Genomic DNA, 19,545 nt, shown 5'->3' with positions numbered 1-19,545 from the left:
CCTTATAAGTAAGAAGAAGAATTTTAAATTCTATTCTAGAATTAACAGGAAGCCAATGAAGAGAGGCCAATATGGGTGAGATATGCTCTCTCCTTCTAGTCCCCGTCAGTACTCTAGCTGCAGCATTTTGAATTAACTGAAGGCTTTTCAGGGAACTTTTAGGACAACCTGATAATAATAAATTACAATAGTCCAGCCTAGAAGAAATAAAAGCATGAATTAGCTTTTCAGCATCACTCTGAGACAAGACCTTTCTAATTTTAGAGATATTGCGCAAATGCAAAAAAGCAGTCCTACATATTTGCTTAATATGGGCATTGAAGGACATATCCTGATCAAAAATGACTCCAAGATTTCTCACAGTATTACTGGAGGTCAGAGTAATGCCATCCAGAGTAAGGATCTGGTTAGACACCATGTTTCTAAGATTTGTGGGGCCAAGTACAATAACTTCAGTTTTATCTGAATTTAAAAGCAGGAAATTAGAGGTCATCCATGTCTTTATGTCTGAAAGACATTCCTGCAGTTTAACTAATTGGTGTGTGTCCTCTGGCTTCATGGATAGATAAAGCTGGGTATCATCTGCGTAACAATGAAAATTTAAGCAATGCTTTCTAATAATACTGCCTAAGGGAAGCATGTATAAAGTGAATAAAATCGGTCCTAGCACAGAGGCTTGTTGAACTCCATAATTAACCTTAGTTAATTAGTATGAGTGTGTGTATGTATGTGTGTATATATATATATATATATATGTGTGTGTGTATGTGTGATTGTGTAGATATGTATTTATGAAATTTTGTTTGTGTGTATATGTTTATTTTTTAGTATAAGGGGTGGGTATTTATAAGCTCTGCTTCTGCCCTCACCCTTTCGGCCACGCAGGACTTTTGTAAAGTTGCTTTGTTATGAGTTTTTTTGTTTTTGTTGTTGAATTGTGTGCCAAATAAACTCATTCATTCATTCATTCATTAAATTTTATCTCATCTGCCCTTTCAATCTCTGATCCTTGAACAAATAATGATGCATCAACATCTTTCTTTTTATTACAAGAAATCATAAACTTAGTTTTACTAATATTTAAATACAACCTATTAGCATTAAACCATTTTATAGTTTTCTGAAATTCTTTTTCTACTATTTGCATTACATCTTTCAGATTTTCCCCAGAATAAAATAAGGTGGTATCGTCTGCAAACAGGGTACACTTAAGTCATTTTGAGGCAGACACAATATCACTTACATAAAGTAGACTAATGGCCCAAGGACTGATCCTTGGGGTACCCCACAAACAGTATCACATTTTTTAGACTTTATGTTGTTGGCTTCAACAAACTGATTTCTATTTTTTAAATAGCTGGTATCCCACTGATGTGCCACACCATAAATTGTATATCATAGTTATACAATTTATGCAACAACATTGTGTGATCCAAGGTATCAAATGCTTTTTGAAAGTCTACAAAGATGCTTACAAAATAAGGCTTTTTATCCATAGCATTTAAAGTATGTGAAGATAGTGCAGGACATGTACAAGGATAGTGCCACAGTGCAGTAGGAATGACACACTCATTCAAGGTGTAGGTGGGTTGACACCAAAGAAGGTGCAGGTGGGATTACACCAAGGCTCAGCTCTGAGTCCTTTCTTGTTTGCAATAGTGATGGACAGGTTGACCGATGAGATCAGACAGGAGTCTCTGTGGACTCCTGAAAAGGTGGAGATATGCTTTGGAGAGAAGTGGAATGAAAGTCAGTAGGAATAAGACTGAGTACATGTGTGTGAATGAGGGAGCGCAGTGGAATAGCGCCGTTACAAGGAGTAGAAGTAGATGAGTTTAAACACTTGAGGTTAACTGTCCACAGTAATGGAGAGTGTGGTAGAGAGGTGAAGAAGAGACTGCAGGCAGGGTGGAGTGGGTGGAGAAAGGTGGCAGGAGAGATTTGTGATAGAAGAATATCTGCAAGTGTGAAGGGGAAAGTTTACAAGATAGTAGTGAGACCAACTATGTTGTACGGCTTAGAGACAGTGGCACTAACAACAAGACAGGAGGCAGAGCTGGAGGTGGCATGATTCTCTTGGGAGTGACAAAAATGGACAGGATTAGGAATGAACATATCACAGGGACAGCTCACTTCAAATGGAAAGAAACTGCTGCTCAGGGGCCGTCTCTCCGTCACTCTCTTGTAGATCATACCTTATTGAATTTTCATGTGTGTATGTCACATACAGTGCACGCCAACTTCCACGACCTACTTTACTGAAGTTTAAAACACGTTGTTTCAGTCCTAAATATTGTACGTAACACCTTTCTTCTTGAAGAAATATGTGCAATTGTAAAGGTTTGAAGATGTGTGACGTTAGTATGAAAACTCAGTAGTGTGTCGTAGAGAAGCTTGAATCTTCGACTGGACTGGGTTGCTTGATGCGAGGATGTTTCGCTTCTAATCACAGAAGCTTCCTCAGCTAAATTTCTTGCTCTGGTAGTCTGACTTCTGTCTTGACTTTTGTAGAGAAGAATAACAGAAGCCAGCAAAAGATGGAGTTTTAAACCTAACCAGACCTGTCCTATCGAGAGGCAAACTGCTATTGGCAGTGACTAACAATTGCTCTAATTAGCACCTATTGTACTCTAGTTAGCACCCTCCTAATGACAGGGCAGCTGTCCCTCCTAACGATGGGACTGACGCCTCTCCTGACGATGTGAATGACTCATTACCATAAACAAAAAAGTGAAACTGCTTTGACCTGAGTACCCCATTGTAAACAGGGGACAAAGCGTGTCTTCACCCCCCTCTCAAACCATTTCACTAAACATGTGGTTAGTGTCTTTAAGGTGGAGATGTACTGCAGACTGAGGTCCACCGGTCCACTGGTATAGCCTTTTGTGCGACGGCTGCTTCATCTCACCTATGTAGTGTTCGTTACAGTTTTCTTGACATCTGATAGAATACACTACATTGCTCTGTTTGTAACTAGGGATCCTGTCCTTAGGGTGAACTAATTTCTGTCTCAAGGTGTTAACTGTAAACTGGGATTTTGTGCTGTCTGAAGATCCTCTATAGTTTTAACCCTGCTCCTGCTAAATAAGGGAGAGACACTCCTCTTCTTCTTGGCTCCGTCTCCTGTCTGTCTGGTTTCTTTGCTCTTTTGGGACTTCTGCACTTTATCCAGGGACCATCATGGGTACCCACATACTGTGAGGGCTTTCCGGACATATTGTTGTTGTTTACTCCTTCCCTCTGTAGTTGTGGGCACCTGTAGGGCTCTGTGTTGAAGAGTCCTGATCACACCGAGCTTGTGTTCAAGGGGGTGGTTTGTGTGTCACACAAGTTGGCACTAGCCTGCTAATGTTAGCTTTACATGAGTGCCTCTATTGTGAGCAACGAGATACAATTGTTTAAAATCCCCCCCAAAACGAGTTACAATTTAACTGAGAAAGATCTTACTACACATCTTAATTAATTTAATTATTTCATTTATATATTTATATGTTATCAAATCATAACAAAGCTGCCTCACACAAGTAAGGTCAAACCTTACCAACCCCAAGCGCAAGCACACAGGTGACAGTGGTAAGGAAAAACCCCCTCTAATGATTTGAGGAAGAAACCTCAAGCAGACTAGACTCAAAGGGGTGACCCTCTGCTTGGGCCATGCTACTGTCACAATTGACAAAACAATTAGCAAAACAAATATACAGGAAATTCTGCCAGTGCACAGGATGGGTTGGTTGCAGAAGAAGACACCACTCCCATCTCTGGATGGAGCCGCACCTCAAACAGAGAGACAAAAAACTGAATCAGGCATCAGAAAGACAACAAATACAGTATAATTTGTTAGCATTAAGCAACAAGAAGAAGAAGAAATAGTAAGGTGATCACCGGCCACCAGCCCAAAGCTTCACTAAAACACCCAGACTTTATGCTGCGTTTACACAAAACGACGGCAAATAATGAATGTCACGAAGCATACATTCATGGCCACTGATCACGAATGTGATGATTCGGGGCAGAGGCGTCAGGTGTCCTCAGGAACTGCTGCAACCTGTTACCACGCATTACAATTAATGGCATTTGTTGCTGGAGAATTATCAGGAACCATTACGCACGGGCAAGAATAATGTTCCACGCTGTTGCTTGCTATCGCACGTAACAGCACATCATTAAGTTCTGTCACGTTGTGAATGAGGTGAATTGTCTCCACACACACCCAACATTCATCCAACCGTCAGTTGCTGAACAATTCAGAACTTTGTGACTGCATGCTTAGTTGGGCTCTGTACCATGGAGTGCCGCAGAAACGAGGAGGAGACAGAGAGAGTCAGATGTGTGGCTTCACGCAGCTCTCATCTCTCGTTTTCCCAAACATCAGGCACATGCAGCAGGTGGAACACCTGCAGGAGCACACTGAGGAGCACTTACAACATCATAAAACGTGCGCACATCATCAAACATTCTCTCCACATGCAAAACATTTTGCGATGACACTTCCAGGGCTCCGTAAAAATGCCTGTTTTTACAAATAAAAATGGAATATTTTACAAAAGCACATTTATCTTTAAACCAACACACGACACACGTCACATTAACGTGTTGGTTTACATAATGAATGACTGAACCAATCAGTGTTTAGCAGAGGCACTTTTACCCAGAATGCTTTGCAGTCTGTGTTTGTTACAAAACCTCAGAATTAGTGCATTATTCAACATTAAAAGATATATGTTATATTTTAACTTTGTACAAATGACAGAATTGACATTAATGGAGTTATTCTATCAGGATTTTCACAAAACCATAAGTTAGTATGACTTTATTTTTCAAGACCTCCGCCTGACTGGAGCATTATGATTAGTAGAGAGCTCATTTTGTGGGTGCTCTCAGGATTCTTCTGTGCAGCTTCCTACAGGGAGCAGCATGGTCAAATATGGAAATACTGGCTCATTCTTTGGGTCTTTTTTCGCTTTTGATGCTTTCAAAAGCGATCGTGTTAAAAGTCAATTTCAGCTTCTTAGTAATTGCAAATGTACCAGAGCCAATACTGGAATTTATTGGTTATCGATTATCTGTAACTTCTGATACATTTTTGGGTGGTTTATCTTTATCAAAGATAACTTTTCAGTTATCTGATTATCTGTTATCGAAGTTAATTTTTTGGTTATCTCTGCCCACCACTGTTGATTACAGACTGCAGCGGGTCTGTAATCAACCGCTTCTGCAGCGCGACTCCACTCTGAGGCGTGAACTAATGAAGCAGTGCTTCGATCTGCTTGGTTCTTTGATTTGCTGCTCTTCAGAAACAGAAAGTCCGCTTCTTAACCCCTCTCAAAGCCATTAAAATGTCAGTAATGAGTCATTTTTGTGTGGATTAAAGTTACTAACTGGGACTCTTGTTTTGTTGCATTCAAAAAACGAAAATCATCCTCCGTTCCGTTGGCACAGCTCCAAACGCTGTGGGGCTATCTGCCGAGACAGTCCGGTTGGAATTAATAACTTCAAAAAGAATTGCAGCTTAAATAAAATGACACCTCTTTCCAAACGCTGTAATACAGACAATGAACTACAATCGACTAAAACGTTTTTTCCTCCCAATTGAGACGTCCTGCATTCTTTATGAATTACATCGTGACGTGCAGCACAGCTGAGCTCAGCTCAGGTGTATGGAAAGACATTCATCCCAATAATGTCTGAAAGGAAATGCTTTTGACAAAAACTACAGATTTTGTTTATTTCTATTTATGTCCAGAGATCAAGGATCCAGTCACCAATTTCATATTTATTTACTTTAAGACTCAATAAAATGTTATTGACATAGAAAACCTGTAAAGCCTACTTTTAGTCCAGAGGAAATACACAAGAGGTATCAATAAGGGAATCGATAAGGAATCAGATCGATAAGCGGAATCGATAATGGTATCGATATCGATAAAATCTTATCAATACCCATCCCTATAAATGGTACCCTCTGTCACTAGTTTTTAAACACGATTATATGAGAGTTTTATTTATTTATTTATTTATTTTTCTTATTGGTTTATGTTGCATTATTATGTCTAATGTGGCAGCACGATGGCTTAGTGGTTAGCACTACTGCCTCACAGCGAGAAAGTCATGGGTTCTCTTCCCGCCTGTGGCCTTTCTGTGTGGAGTTTGCATGTTCTCCCCGTGTTTGCGTGGGTTTCCTCCGGGTGCTCCGGCTTCCTCCCACATCCAAAGACATGCGGGTTAGGTGGATTGGAATCTTTAAATTGTCCGTAGGTGTGCGAGTGGGTGTGACTGTATTTGTTCGTCTGTTTGTGGCCCTGTGACAGACTTGCGTCCTGTCCATGGTGTATCCCACCTCATGCTCTATAACTGCTGGGATAGGCTCCAGCCCCCCGCGACCCTTAATTGGACTAAGCGGTTAAAGATGAGTGTGTGTGTTTATCATGTCCAATGTCTGGCGAGTTTTCATCTTATACTTAAGGTCATGTTATGTTTAAGTCTATGTATGTATGAATGTGTTCTCTCTGCTGGCTGCATAACAAATTGCCTCCATCAGGGATAATAAAGACACCTTGACCTTGAGTTACAAATGGTATGAGCTTCTAGTTCTATTGAAGAGGTTTTCCTAAAAAAGGTATGCTCAGAATGAAACTGAACATTGAGGTACTTCTTTTGAAGTGTGAGCTTGCACAACACTGATGATTACTGCGTGGGAGGGGCAGGGGTCAATGGTGGCACACAGGGTATATAACTTAAAATGTTCGGGAACTCCTGGCATAGATCAATTCCAGTGAACTCTTACCAAACTGCATGCCACCATTTTAAACAATGGAGGTACCCAAATGACCTTTGACCTATAACTGCCACTGAGCACTAAGTCAACACAGCATTATGCAGTCTCCGTATTCTTTAACAATGCGTACATTCCATTAATACTGGTCAGTCTTGAGTTGACGCCATAGGAAAGATGAATCAGAAGAGGAAACAATAACAGGATTTTATCTCAAGCCTGATAAATATGGTTATTATTCTGATAGGAAGCTGTGAGGAACCGCTGCCAAGACATCAGTCCACAGTTCATGTAAAACGATTGTAAATGACTTCAGGATACAATACCACAAACAAATATAAATGGACATCATAAACACCACCAGTTAACGACAGAAAAAAGCTGAAACATTATATGTGAATATATTGCTTAAATTTATTTTAGTCCAGTGTATATGACAGATTGTGATGTCATCAGGAGGCGAACTGCACTCAGACTCAGGAAGCAATGAATTCTGAATAAGAAACAGCTATAATACTGTAACTCATGGGTGTTAAATGAGTCAGTTGCGACTGTTCATCCTGCTGGTTAGTACACCATAACGCTCTTTTACATGTATGAGTACATCTTACCTTTGCACCAAAGCATGGATTCATTCATGAGGGGATAATGTTTTAGCACAATTTCAAAAGTAAATATGAGACACTTTGTTTCCCTTTCTCCATCTTCCAGTGTGTCTCTTATCCCTGTTTTGTTTATCTCAACTCTGTATTAAGAGCAAAACAAAGTTGTAGATTTTTTCATTTACAATTGGAATTGGAGCATCAATGCAATGGTTTTAGGCTTTAAATAAACTACAGTCCTCACTGTTATAACATATTTTAAGCTAAATCTCCTCTTGCAAATTTATGTAATTATCTTCTTTTATGAGCATTGTGGTGCTTTTTCATGCTGTTCCTTATTTAATGTCTATTTTGTAAATAACAGCTTTAATTTTGTAGTTCCATCTTGTTTTGTGAACCTTACATTATGGTTTATTCTGTTATTCTAGAGTTAATAAAGAATAATCTTGTATGGTTGTGCTAAAACTCTCAAATGTGTGCTGTGTCCTCATCTTACTCTTTCCCGTTAGGGGTCGCCACAGCAGATCAATCATTTCCATCTCATCTTGTCCTCTGTAACTTCCTCTGTCACACCAACCACCTGCATGTCCTCCCTCACCACATCCATAAACCTCCTCTTTGGCCTCCCTCTTCTCCTCCTGCCTGGTGGCTCCATCCTCAGTATCCTTCTCCCTATATACCCTGGGTCCCTCCTCTGCACATGTCTAAACCATCTCAATCTCGCCTCTCTAACTTTGTCTCCAAACTGTTCTACCTCAGCTGTCCCTCTGATATGTTCATTCCTAATCCTGTCCATCGTCGTCACTCCCAAAGAGAATCACACATCTCTGGCTCTGCCACATCCAGCTCTGCCTCTTGTCTTTTTGTTAGTGCCACCGTCTCAAATTCATACAACATAGCTGGTCTCACGACTGTCTTGTAAACTTTCCCCTTCACTCTTGCTGATATTCTTCAGTCACAAATCACTTTCTCCACCCACTCCACCCTGCCTGCACTCTCTTCTTCATCTCTACCACACTCTCCATTACTTTGGACAGTTGACCCCAAGTATTTAAACTTATCTAGAGTTAAAGGATGGAGGCTGGACTCAGCCTGTTCTTAACATTCACTACAGATCACAATGTCATCTGCAAACATCATAGTCCATGGAAACTCCTGTCTGATCTCATCCGTCAAAACTGTCCATCATAATTGCAAACCAGAAATGACTCAGAGCTGATACTTGGTTTAATTCCACATCCACCTTGAATAGGTCTGCCATTCCTACTGCGCATTTCACTGTTGTCACACTATCCTTGTATATGTCCTGCACTACTCTCACATACTTTTCTGCCACTCCAGACTTCCTCATACAATACCACAACTCTTGTCTTGGCACCCTGCCATAAGCTTTTTCTAAATCCACAAACACACAATGTAACTCCTTCTGGCCTTGTCTATACTTCTCCATCATTATTCTAAGAGCAAACATTGCAACCACTGTGCTCTTTCTTGGCATGAAACCATATTGCTGCTCACAGATCTGCACTTGTTTTCTAAGCCTAACTTCTACTACTCTTTCCCATAACTTCATGCTGTGGCTGATCAACTTTATGCCTCTGTAGTTACTGCAGCTCTGTGCATCACCCACTCACTCATTCACTCATCTTCAACCGCTTATCTGTGATTGGGTCACAGGGGCAACAGCTCCAGCAGGGGACCCCAGACTTTTGCCAGGACACATTGACCACCTCTGACCGGGGATCCCGAGGCGTTCCCAGGCCACTGTGGAGATATAATTTATCCACCTCGTCCTGGGTCTTCCCAGAGGACTCCTCCCAGATGGACGTGCCTGGAACACCTCCCTAGGGAGGTACCCAGGGGGGCATCCTTACCAGATGCCTGAACAACCTCAGCTCCTTTCAACGTGAAGGAGCAGCAGCTCTACTCCGAGCTCCCCACAGATGACTGAGCTTCTCACCCTATCTCTCAGGGAGACACCAGCCACCCTCCTAAGGAAGCCCATTTCGGCCACTTGTACCCACGATCTAGTTCTTTCGGTCATGATCCAACCCACATGACCACAGGTGAGAGTCAGAACGAAGACTGACCAGTAGATTCAGTGCTTCGCATGTTGGCTCAGCTCCATTTTTGTCAAAACAGTACGGTAGAGTGAATGCAATACCACCCCTGCTGCCCCAATTCTACAGCCAATCTCATGCTTCATTGTCCCCTCACTCCTGAAGTTCAAGTACCCCTGAGGTACTTGAACTCCTTCAATTGGGGCAAGACCGCATTTCCTACCCGGAGCAGGCAATCCATCAGTTTCCTGCTGAGAACCATGGCCTCAGATTTAGGTCTTGATCCTCATGCTAGCCAATTTACACTCGGCTGCGAACTGATCCAGTGAGTGCTGAAGCTCACACGACGATGAAGCCAACAGGACCACATCATCTACAAAAATCAGCGATGAGACCCTGAGCCCACCAAACTGGATACCGTCCTCCCCGACTGTGCCTCAATATCTTGTCTATGAATATCACAAACAGAATTGGTGACAAGGTGCAGCCCTGGCAGAGGCCAACCCCCACCGGAAACGAGTCTGACCTACTGCCGAGCACCCGAACACAGCTCCTGCTTTGTGAGTACAGAGATTGGATGGCCCTGAGAAGGGACCCCCTCACTCCATACTCCCGCAGCACCTCCCACAGTATCTCCAGGGGTATCCTATCATACGCCTCCTCCAAGTCCATAAAACACATGCAGACTAGATGGGCATACTCTAAAGCACCTTGTGAGAGTGAAGAGCTTCCACAACCAGGACGTAAACCGCATTGTTCTTCTTCAATCAGAGATTCGACTATCAGCCGAACCCTCCTTTCAAGCACCCTGGAGTAGACTTTACCTGGGAGGCTGAGTAGTGTGATGCCGCTGTAATTGGCACACACCCTCTGGTCCCCCCCTTTTTTTTTTAAATATGGGAACCACCACCGCAGTTTGCCACTCCTTAGGCACTGTCCCAGACCTCAACGCAATGTTGAAAAGACATAAAATGCAAAACAATCCCTCCACACCCAGAGCCTTCAGCATTTCTGGACGGATCTCCTCAACCCCTAGGGTCTTGCCACTGCGGAGTTGTCTGACTACCTCAGTGACTTCCAAAAGGGAAATTGATGATAACACTATGTAACAAATTTTTATTTTTGTTTTGTTCCTGGGTACACAGTGTGTTTTCCTAACCTGTTATGCCTTAAATAAATAGAAAATAGCTGTTATTCCACAGAAACTTTGCTTCTGTGATCAGGACAATGATATTTTGAAATTTGTCTGTTTTCAAGAATATTCTCGATTCGCCTTCACTAATACTGAGTAGTCTTCTAGAATATTCTTTAACTGCTAGAACTGTCCAGAATTTTCTAGAAGTTTCCAGAATTATCTAGAAATTTCAAGAAACTTTTAGAACTTTATAGAAAAAAATAAATAAAATCAAAGTTTGTGCTGAATGTAGTTATTTTTCCATAGACTTTAGACATAAGCAGTTGAAATATAACACTTAGAAGCCAGGAACAAAAATTGTGTTACATAGTGTAATCCTCCATCAGCTGCCAGCTCTGCCCCTACTATAGAGGGCGCTCCGGTCTGATGCAGGAGTTCCTCAAAGTGTTCCTTCCAGCAGCAGATTGCATCCTCGGTTGAGGTCAACAGAATCCCATCCTTACTGTAGACAGTTTGGATGGTTTCCCCTCCTGAGTTGCCTCACAGACCGCCAGAAGCGCCTTGGTGCCAATGAAAAGGCCTTCTCAATGGTTGCTCCGAACTCCTCCCACACCCACTGCTTTGCCTCTCTTCATTCTTTTCATAGCTGCCCTCACTTCATCCATACTTATCCCTTGTACTTCCTCTCTCCACATCATCCAGCCTTTTCTCTCTCATTTTCTTCAGTCATCAGCTCCTCAAAATATCACCTACACCTTCTAAACACACTCTCCCCACTTAGCAGCACATTTCCATGTGCATCATTTACCACCCTAACCTGCTGCACATCCTTTCTCTGTCCATTTGTCTGGCCAATCAGTACAAGTCCTTATCTCCTTCCTTACTATTCAACTTCTTGTACAGCTTGGTAAATGCCTTTTCCTTAGCTTTTGCCACCTCTCTTTTCCCCTTAAGTCGTATCTCCTTGTACTCCTGTGTACTTTCTTCATCTCTCTGACTATCCCAATTATTTTATCAACCTTTTTCTCTTTATGCTTTCCTGGACATCTTCGTTTCACCACCAAGTCTCCTTGTCTTCCTTCCACTATCCAGATGTCACACCCAGTGCCTTCCTAACTGTCAACATGCCAACATGTCCATTGACGTTTGCTCCTATCACCACTCTTTCATGTTTGGTTTACACTCTCCATCATCTCATCTGACTCACTCCAGAAATCTTTCTCCATCTCACAACCTACCTGTGGGTCATATGCACTGATGATACTCATCATTACCCCTTCAATTTCCAACTTCACACTCATCACCCTGTCAAACACTCCAACACACTCTTAACATACTCTTCCTTTAAAACGATCCCAACACCATTTCTCTTCCTGTCCTCACCATGACACATCTTGAACCCACCACCCATAGTGTTAAGATATTTTTTATTTAGTTTTTTTTTTTTGTTTCACGTTCTGTAATGTTTTGACTGTGAATACTGCAGAGATTCTAGAGACTCTGATACAGTAAGTGGCCATATGCACCTCTAAAGAAGCTCTGCGATCTGCCCGAACGTTTTATTAATTTGAAAGTTTACTTTCAGATTGTGGCTGATGACCTGACCAAGATGAGTGCCTTAAGGCAATAATTCATGATTGATTTAATTGTTCACATCTTAAAAATGATGTCATCTTGTAGAAGTGGCACATATTAAATAGCACAATTCTAACGGCTAACATTAGCATGACCAAATGGGTCCTTTGTGATGTCGGATGTATCGAAAATCTGCACATGGCCAGATATTTTTCTTCACCTCAGAAACTCTTACCTGTTTTCAATAAAGTCTCACATCTACACTTACAAATATGAAACAGGGGCAGATCCAGCTTTCTTATGAGGGGGCTGACTAGGGGGGTGCGGGGGCACGCCTTCCCAGAAAATTTCAAAATTGAAGCTGCATTTTCCTGCGATTTGAGGCAATTCAAGCATGTATTTTGGAGATTTGAAACAGGTAACTGTTATAATTTTTATGAACAGGTTAAGAGGAATGATACACAAAAAAATTATTTCAGTATCTGACATCAAATGTCACAATATTGCTTTACACTCTGCATAACAACCAGGCAGTAGAAAGTTAGAAATAGCACATCATTATTTGGAGATATTAATGAGCCTTTATAGGATTTTTAAACTGTCAAAAAATTTGAATGAAGGCCACTGAAAACCTCAATTCGTCTGTATTTCGTTTTGCTGTACTTCTTGACGTTTTTTTAAAAGTTTGCTTAGTTTTTGTTAGCGTTAGAGTTTAGTTTGACTTCGTTGAACCAGCTGAATGTTTTCATACAGTGCAGAAGCCAGGTGCTGCCGCTAGTGCCTTAATATGCTGTCGGAAATTACAGGGCAAACTCAGCCTGTTTGCTTGGATTTTTTTTATTTGGGTGGGGGGTCAGCTTCACTGGGCTTATATAAGCCAGAATTAATGTTTTGTGTGGATACAATTAATTATTTTGCCACAAGCAACTGCTGAATTTCAAACAACAAATATTTAAAAGTCAGAAGTATTTAATGGGCCACGAGAGGAGATTTCCATGCGCATGACGTGTGCTTGAGGCCTTCTTTGTGCTGTAGACTTTATTTGGATATCTTTACACTGGGGTGGGTGGAATGTTTTTTTTTTTCAACTTTTGCTTTTTTTACGTTTTCAATAATACGGAGCCCTGGAAGTGTCATCGCAAAGTGTGTACACATTTTTTATCGTTGCGTGGAGATCAACGTTGGCTTCGGTTTAGTTGTGTTTCAATTTTTCAATTTTCAATTTATTTTTATTTATACAGCACCAAATCACAACAAAGTTGCTTCATGGCACTTTACACAATTAAGGTCTAACCTTACTAACCTAAACCTGGACTGATTTTATTGTCAAATCAGAATCAAATTTATTGACAAGTAAGTTCTCACATACAAGTAATTGGATCTGGTGTAATTGGTGCATAACGAAAAAAATACTTCTGTAAGAAGTAAATGAAAGAAGTAAATCAGCTCTTTTAAAGATGAAACCCTGGATGAAAAACTTTCTGAATCAGTTTTTCACACTTTACTGTTTCTCTCTCTCCCTCAAAGAGAGAGAGAAGGGGTTTCTGTGAGCAAACAAGTGACTCGTCACTAGGGATGAGTATTGATAAGATTTTATTGATACTGATGCCATTATTGATTCTGCTTATCGACCCGATTCCTTATCGATTCCCTTATCAATACCTTTTGTGAATTGGTCACTGTATCCTTGATCTCTGGACATAAATAAAAATAAACAAAACCTGTAGTTTTTGTCAAAAGCATTTCCTTTCAGACATTTTGGCATGAATGTCTCTCCGTACCTCTGTGCTGAGCTCAGCCGGCTGCTGCACGTCAGCGCAGGATGTCTTGTTTTGGGAGGAAAAAACATTTTGATCAATTGCAGTTTGTTTGTATTACAACATTTGGAAAGAGGTGTCATTTGATTTAAATGGTGTTTCGCTTTGAAGTTATTAATTCCGACTGGACTCTATCGTTCTAATTTGACTCGGCAGAGAGCCGTGCAGCGTTTGGAGCTGTGTGAACAGAACGGAGGATGATTCTCGTTTCTTTCTCGCTACAAGACAGGAGTCCCAGTTAGTGACTTTAATCCACACAAAAGTGACTCACGATTGACATATTCAGGGATGAAAGTGGTGAAAAAAAAATCTGAAACCCAAAATTACCCCCAACACCACCTGCACAAAAATGTTTGAATTCTAGAAGCTCTGAAATGCAATCTGGGACTATTCCAGACAATAAACTGCAGTGAGTGCAGCATCCATTTTGGTGAGGAAAAACCCAACTTTCTTTATTCAAATTTATTCCAGTAGTATTCTGCCCTTACTAGGACGCAGCAGTTTTCTAGCTTGGCAGATAGTTCTGGAGGAAATCACTGAAGAAATTAACACATTGAAAATATGGTTTGACCGAAATAAACTGTCATTAAACTTAATAAAACAGGGATGAAGTGGAGGTGTAAGAGTCACTAGGTGTTCACAGGAAACAGTTATTTATTTCTGTATTTAATTATTTATGTTCACTGTTAGTTGGTTTTATATTTTCTGTTGTTTTTAACAGGTTCTTTTTGTCTCTTTCTCTAAAATTGTATTGTAGCATTATTAGTTATTATTACTATTATTGTTGTTGTTGCTATTATTATTATTAATATATAAACAAAAATAAATTTTAAAAAATATTACAATTTGTAATACATTTGACTCTTTTACAACAACAAAGGCTAAGCCATTAATTATTATACAGAAAACAAATGCACACAAACGTGCTGACAGCTGCAACAGCTTAATGCTAACATTAACATTGAAAATGCCATAGACAATGCGTTAGCATCGGTCCCGTTTTTAACTTATGAACTACATCTATCACCTTTTTCAGAAGACCATAACAGGTCAGTTTAACATACAAAAGGTAAATATTACTCACAGACCTATGCTCTTTAGGGTTTTAGCAGGGGGAAATTAAGATAAAGAGAAATAAAACAATGAATCAACGAAGCAGTAGATCAAAGCACTGCTTTGATTGGTTCAAGGTTCAAAGCAAAGCCGCACTGCAGAAAAGTTGATTACAGACCTGCTGCAGGGTCTGTAAACAATGTAGAGAAATGATCATTTTCCTTACAAACACCCCCAAAAACAACGGCCACTCTGAAGGACCGATAAGGGAATCGTTAAGTAAAAAGGTTATTGATGTCGGTGGATCGAATCATTTCTTAACGATACCCGAAAGGAACCGGTTCTCGATACCCATCCCTACTCATCACTGAGTCTCACACTGTCTTTGCAGCTTAATTGAGCAAACTTTGGAAACATGAAGGTTTTCATCTGTAAAATAAAGCCTTAATGTGTCACTAGCTACGCAGGCAAAAGGAGCTCTTTTTATTGGAAGACTGACGGAGCTTCGTTCTGTCACTGAGAGACACTGTGCTCTGCTCGGCTGTCAGCGGGGGAGGGGTGAGCAGGCAGCACAAAGCCTGGCTGGATTAAAAAAATACCTGAGAGCAAGGAACAGTATAACGGCGCTGTGGTAACAGTAAATGGCGCTATGCCATTGTTCCACTGTCTGGGGAGAACCCTGGATACCAAACCAAAAGGAGAACAGCTCGGGGGGGGGGGGGGGGTTAAACTCCCTTAAACCCCCCTCCTTAGATCCGCCAGTGTGAAAAGTAAAAGGAATATTTTTACATGTGTGTTCTTACAAAGGTTGCCAGTGCTGTTTTGATAAGTTGTACTAACGGGTTCTGCTTGTCTTTCATTTCATGAGATTAGAAGAAGTCACACCACCAATTATTTTTGACAGAGGCCAGAGTTCAAAGCAGAAACTGGAAGGATGTGTGTAGAGTTGGAGTGTGCAGCTCTCCCTTACAAAACGATGCAATGCATGTTTGCATACATGAGCTGTGATACAATTCAGGAAATATGGTCTAGTGGTTAAGCAGTGGGCTTGAGACCAGAGGGTCCTCAGTTCAAACCCCTGTCTTGCCAGAAAAGCACTTAAGGCCCTTGGGCAAGGTCTTTAATCCCCAAATTGCCTCTGGTGTGTAGTGAGTGCCTTGCATGGTAGCACCCTGACATTGGTGTGTGTGTGTGTGTGTGTGTGTGTGTGTGTGTGTGTGTGTGTGTGTGTGTGTGTGTGTGTGTGTGTGTGTGTGTGTGTGTGTGTGTGTGAGAATGTGAGGCATTACTTTGAGCTTCTGATATAGATAGAAAAGTGGCATATAAATGCAGTCCATTAACCATTATATTATTTTAGCTCAGGAAGCTTGGGTCTGTTTTGTGCTTTGTGTCTTAAGTTGTTGTAGATGTGTGTGTGTGTCTGTGTGTGGTCCCGTCTGGTTCTGTGTCTACGTTTGTGTGTTTATTGTCTTCTGCCCACGCTCCTGTTAAATGGACTGCATTTATATAGCGCTTTTCCATCTGCAGCAGACGATCAAAGCGCTTTACAATAATGCCTCACATTCACACCGATGTCAGAGTGTTGCCATACAAGGCACTCACTACATACCGGGAGCAACTAGGGGACTAAGGACCTTGCTCAAGGACCCTTAGTGATTTTCCGGTCAGGCTGGGATTTGAACCGAGGATCCTCTGGTCTCAAGCCCAACACCTAACCACTAGACCATCACCTCCCCACCACCCCTGTTGTATTCAGTGTGTGTGCTTCTCCCCTGTCAGTCATTTGTGTGTCCTCCTAGCGGTTTGTCCTTTGTCCGTGATCTGTCTGTTCTTTGTTTTTGTGATCAGTCCTCTGTTTGAGTTGTCATTATATTTTCCCTGTCTCACGTTCACCATGTTTTTGTGTTTTCTTGCTTGCCAGTTTTCATTGTGTTTCATTACGTTAATCATGTGTTGTCCTCTGGTTTGCACTCTGTTCACTATTGAGTTCCATGTTGATTTTGTGCCTGTTTCTTCATTTAGTTTTTGGGTTTTGTTCAGTTATCCCACTATTGTACTTTGTTCACTTCTGAGTTCTATGTTTGATTTTGCATCATGTAGTTTTTTGTGTATTTAGGATTTTGTGATTTTTCTTCTTCTTAGGTTTAGTTTGTAGTCACATTTTTGTTGTTAGTTTGTCATGTGTCCTTTGATCTTGTCACACACCTGCCCTTCATTTGTTCATCAGTTAGTTTTGTGTTTAAGTAGCACCTCTCCCTTATTTATTTTCTGTTTTTTTTTTTTTCGTTGGTCCCTACTGTGATTTTTCATGCATGAGTACTCCAAGATTCTTTGTTACTCGTACTTCCTGTTACTGCTGTATTTAGCTTTGGTGTTTTGCTCATTCCTCATTCCCTGCATGTTGGATTTACAGATTATGTTTGATTTTGGACTCTTGTACCCCCGGGGCTCTCACATAGCCTGTTGACTGTTTTTCACCTCTTTGGGATGAATAAATCACCTTGTGTTTTCACCTCACCTCTGTTTTGATTGCTGCCTGCATTTTGGGTTCTATTTTGACACTGTTAAAACGTAACAGAAGTAATATTTGAAATGGCTGTGTGCATTCTGTATGTGTGCAGGACTGTCAGTTTCCTTACACAGCATATTCAGAAGGCTACTTTTCCCTGCGTTTGTTGCACCTGCGATGACCACCTGGACTCCACTGCGTAGTCGCTCGCCCCTCCGTTCATCCTTCAGGTGTTGCTCAATCGCCGATTGCAGCTCACACAATGATCTGTCCACTGTGGAAGAGAAAGAAGCAGAAATACACACACACACACACACACACACACACACACACACACACACACACACACACACACACACACACACACACACACACACACACACACACACACACACACAAAGGAAAAAGACATTTTTATGGACATTTCAACTTAAAACAGCTTAAAACGTATAAGTTAAAACATTTGGATAAGACTATTTTAATATTGGGGAGGTAGGGTAGTTCCTCCAAATGTGCAGTTTCAGTCATTTTTACTAAGTATGCATTCACACATCTACAAAGTTTGCTGCCCCTTTTACGTCGTGTAAAACGAGCAGCACAAATTATGTTAATTAATCACATTAACTAAGAAAGAAGAAAAGGACTTGTACCAATTGGCCAGACAAAGGGACAGACCTGGAAAGGATGTGCAGCAGGTTAGGGTGGTGAAACATGCACATGGTAATGTGCTGACAAGCAAGGACAGTGTATTGAGAAGGTGGCGGGAATATTTTGAGGAGCTGATGAATAAAGAAAATGAGAAAGAGAAAAGGCTGGATGATGTGGCATGGGTAACTCAAGAAGTACAAGAAATTAGTAAAGGATGAAGTGAGGGTAGCTATGAAGAGGATGAAGAGCAGAAAGGCAGTTGGTCCCAGATGAGAGACGGCATCCATCCCACTTTGGATGGAGCACCTCTCATTTCTAGAAATCTGGCCCATTTTCTTAAATCCTCCAAACCGTGACTATCCAGGGTTGGGACCAGGAAGCAGAGTTGTAGTCTTACACACCTCTCTGCAGCTTCTCTCCCCCTGCCATCCCCTCATTACCCCATCCCCGTAGAGAGGGTGCCTGCTCCCAGACCACCAATAACCAGTAAAAATCTATTTAAGCATAAAAATTGCAAAAAGAAAAAATAATATAGCACCTTCAACTGCACCACAGACTAAAACAGTTAAATGTGGTCTATTAAACATTAGGTCTCTCTCTTCTAAGTCCCTGTTAGTAAATGATATAATAATTGATCAACATATTGATTTATTCTGCCTTACAGAAACCTGGTTACAGCAGGATGAATATGTTAGTTTAAATGAGTCAACTCCCCCGAGTCACACTAACTGCCAAAATGCTCGTAGCACGGCCCGAGGCGGAGGATTAGCAGCAATCTTCCATTCCAGCTTATTAATTAATCAAAAACCCAGACAGCTTTAATTCATTTGAAAGCTTGACTCTTAGTCTTTTCCATCCAAATTGGAAGTCCCAAAAACCAGTTTTATTTGTTATTATCTATCGTCCACCTGGTCGTTACTGTGAGTTTCTCTGTGAATTTTCAGACCTTTTGTCTGACTTAGTGCTTAGCTCAGATAAGATAATTATAGTGGGTGATTTTAACATCCACACAGATGCTGAGAATGACAGCCTCAACACTGCATTTAATCTATTATTAGACTCAATTGGCTTTGCTCAAAATGTAAATGAGTCCACCCACCACTTTAATCATATCTTAGATCTTGTTCTGACTTATGGTATGGAAATAGAAGACTTAACAGTATTCCCTGAAAACTCCCTTCTGTCTGATCATTTCTTAATAACATTTACATTTACTCTGATGGACTACCCAGCAGTGGGGAATAAGTTTCATTACACTAGAAGTCTTTCAGAAAGCGCTGTAACTAGGTTTAAGGATATGATTCCTTCTTTATGTTCTCTAATGCCATATACCAACACAGTGCAGAGTAGCTACCTAAACTCTGTAAGTGAGAT

At 41.0% G+C, this 19,545-nt stretch overlaps 1 protein-coding gene across 3 annotated transcripts in view; it reads right to left on the bottom strand.

Moving 5' to 3' along the window:
* The window catches only part of gtpbp3 (GTP binding protein 3, mitochondrial), a 135,816-nt gene that overhangs the window by 55,711 nt on the left and 60,560 nt on the right, over positions 1-19,545 (bottom strand). For all 3 annotated transcript variants that reach the window (XM_034180125.1, XM_034180126.1, XM_034180127.1), the window contains exon 7: positions 17,654-17,797. In XM_034180125.1, the coding sequence (XP_034036016.1) occupies positions 17,654-17,797 (144 nt within the window). The remainder of the gene's footprint in view (positions 1-17,653; positions 17,798-19,545) is intronic.

This window comes from Thalassophryne amazonica, chromosome 10 (genome assembly GCF_902500255.1).
Source record: "Thalassophryne amazonica chromosome 10, fThaAma1.1, whole genome shotgun sequence".
In the NCBI taxonomy this organism is placed as follows: domain Eukaryota; kingdom Metazoa; phylum Chordata; class Actinopteri; order Batrachoidiformes; family Batrachoididae; genus Thalassophryne; species Thalassophryne amazonica.
The sequence above is the reverse complement of the archived record's forward strand: the minus strand, read 5'-3'. Positions and strand labels throughout refer to the sequence as shown.